Source organism: Echinops telfairi, unplaced genomic scaffold, assembly GCF_000313985.2.
Source record: "Echinops telfairi isolate 266 unplaced genomic scaffold, ASM31398v2 ScPeMD7_28;HRSCAF=97, whole genome shotgun sequence".
In the NCBI taxonomy this organism is placed as follows: Eukaryota; Metazoa; Chordata; class Mammalia; order Afrosoricida; family Tenrecidae; genus Echinops; species Echinops telfairi.
In genome coordinates, this window is record NW_022103925.1 from 4109781 (window position 1) to 4112520 (window position 2740).

Sequence of the window (2740 nt, forward strand, 5' to 3'; positions counted from 1 at the left end):
TGGGCCTTTCATCCCATGAGGGTGGGTGGGTGGGTGACGGGGAGTTGAGGCAGAAGGTGGGGGAGGGGTGTCTCGCCCCCCCTGGGGTTGGCCCGGAGGAGGTAGGGGTGGGAGGGTGTGGAGAGCTCTGCTGGGGCACCCACATGCCCAGGACAGCCTTTAGTCCCCACCCTGACCCTGTTGACCTTAGCTCCCCGTACCCCTCCTGACCCTTCCAACCCCCGTTCTGAGGGTGAAGTCATCAAAGGAGAGACCCTCCAGTGGTGGGGGTGGCTGTGTCCCACACCTGCCTGCACTGCCCCCCCAGCACCCCCAGGCCCTGGACTGGACTTGGTGGCAGTATGGTCAGGGGGAGGTGGACAGGGCAAGGCCTCACCTCCTCCATGGTCATCTTGTCGGCCTGGGACATCAGCAGGCGTTTGATGCTAAGAAAGGGCAGGGTTTCTGAGCAATGGGACCAGCCGGAAGGGCTGCCCCAGGGGCCACCTGCCTGGGACCCACTCCCTCGGGCAGGAGAGACCCCCTGAGAGCATGCAGCCTGTCCATGGTGTCTCCACCAGCCTTGTTTCCAACAGGGGCTCAGGGGTGGCTGGGTTGCCAATATCCTGGGGCCTCTGCCCAGGGGCTTGGGCTCAGGGTGGGCACCTGGTGGGGGCAGAGTGGAGGGCAAGGAGAGGCACATGCGGGCCACACTGGGAGGGGGTGGGGACTTGGCCAGAATGCCCCCTCCCCAGCGCCTGGTATAAGGGACTGTTGGTTTGGTGCTGGTGAGACCACTCCGGTGAGGGGCGGGGGGCAGGGGTGTTCCTAGGCTGGAGTCTATGGGAGCAGATCGGCAGGCCTTTCTAACATCGGAGCCTGGGGGTTGGGGGAGACGGGGTTTGAACCTTCAACCTTGCAGTGAGCAGCCCAGCTTACTCCCTGCCCCACTGCAGCCTGGAAACCAACCAAGGCACTGGCCATGGAGCGGCTTCTGACTCAGAGCAGAACTGCCCCGGTGGGCTAGACATCTCTATGGGAGCAGAGCCTAGCCCTTCTCCCTCGGAGTGGCTGGTGGGCTTGAACTTGTCACCCACTACACCACCCGGGGGGCTCCTCGGTCCCAGACCAACCCTGGGATTGATGCCGACTTTGCGACCCTGCAGGGCAGGGTAGGACTGCGCCTATGGGTGTCCGAGATGGTGACTCTGGACGGGAGTAGAGAGCCCCGTCTTTCTCCCGAGGAGCGGTTGGTGGTCTCCAACTGCTGACTTGGCAGCTGGACGCCCACTATGTTACCAAGACTCCACTCAGATACCCCCCGCACAAGGCAGACCTCAGTAAAGGGGCTAAAGTTCATCACTCGAGTGGGTTCCGGCCCACAGCGACCCTGTGCCCAACAGAAGGGAGCAGTGCCCGGCCCGCACCATCCTCCCAGCAGTTCCTCTGCCCCTGCCCATTGGTGCGGCTGCTGTGCCCGCCCACCTGGTACCAAGAGCTGCTGCGGAATCATCATGCTTGGTAACCTTCGGGAGATTCTGTGACACCAGCACTGGGGCAGGAGCTGGTGTGAGGTCCCTGCTATGGGTCACCATTGGCTCGGGCAGCAGGCGTGGGTTTGGGATGGGTTGATGCTCAGAGAAGTGAGGGGGGGTGGGGGTTGGTAGGCAGGTGGCCAAATAGCCCCTCGCTGGGGACCCTGTCCTGTCCCCGCACCCAGCTATGCCTCCCCACCCCCCTCCGTGCACTCACTAGTCCTTGTTAACGCTGCCCTTGCCGTCAGGGTCGAGCATCTTGAAGGCATTTAGGATGGTCTCCTCAGCGTCCACACCTGCCCACAAACACGGCCGGCTGTTCAGGCGGCTGCGTGGGCAGCTCCCCCTCGTATGGACCCCACAGCAACAGGAGTGAGGCACCATCTGGTCCTGCGCCTCCTCCAGGTCACGGTCACAGCTGGGCTCTGTGCCCATGCTTGTAACCATGGCGCCAGTCCATCTGGAGGGCTGTCCTCTCTTTGAGTGACCACTTCAGCCCTCTCCCATTCCAAGCAGGGAGGAGTGAGCTATTGCCCCGCTCCCAGGGGTCCAGGCCTTTGCCACCCGTGGCCTCTGCCTGAGCCTGTCCACCCAGAGACCCTGGACTCCCCCCTCGAGGTCACTTTGGTGAGCCGGGGCTCTTCAGGGTCTCCTAGGGTGCAGCCAGGGCTAGAATGGGGGGAGTGCTCCGTGATGGAGAGATGCTGCTGGCATCCAGGGACAGACAGGAAGTGGAGGGCAGGTACAGTTCCAGGTCGGTTTGGAGCCGCCCAGTTGACACACCCTGAGCTGGCTGCCTGGGACTCTTCAGAGACCAGAGTCCCCTGAGACTGGGAGCAGGGGATTTCCAGAACAGGAAATACCAGTCTTGATGGGAGATGTCTGGAGTTGGATGACTCAATTCCACATAGACCTCACTTGTCTCCGCAGGATGGCGGGAGCTGGGTTTGGGGACGTAGATCCCTTGGCCTGTTTTCCAAGGGGCCTGGGGTAGACTTGAACCTCTGGTTTACAGCTGAGTCTGTGAGCGGTTGCACACCCCCCACCCCACCCCCTGGGGCATCCCCGGTTAAATGTGTACACAGACGGACACCTGGGCCTGAGGACTTCACCTGGCATCTGCACCGCTGGCACCTGCTTGATGTCCCCACACCCCACTGTCTCACACCTGGCATCCACAGTCCCCAACCCTGGCTCCTGCACACCCGCTGTCCACACTCCTGCTA

At 62.6% G+C, this 2740-nt stretch overlaps 1 protein-coding gene across 1 annotated transcript in view; it reads right to left on the reverse strand.

Moving 5' to 3' along the window:
* The window catches only part of MYL5 (myosin light chain 5), a 5038-nt gene that overhangs the window by 464 nt on the left and 1834 nt on the right, over positions 1-2740 (reverse strand). The window contains exons 4-5 of the mRNA XM_045289478.1: positions 1732-1950; positions 377-425 (exon numbers count right to left, since the gene is read on the reverse strand). Of these exons, the coding sequence (XP_045145413.1) occupies positions 377-425; positions 1732-1950 (268 nt within the window). The remainder of the gene's footprint in view (positions 1-376; positions 426-1731; positions 1951-2740) is intronic.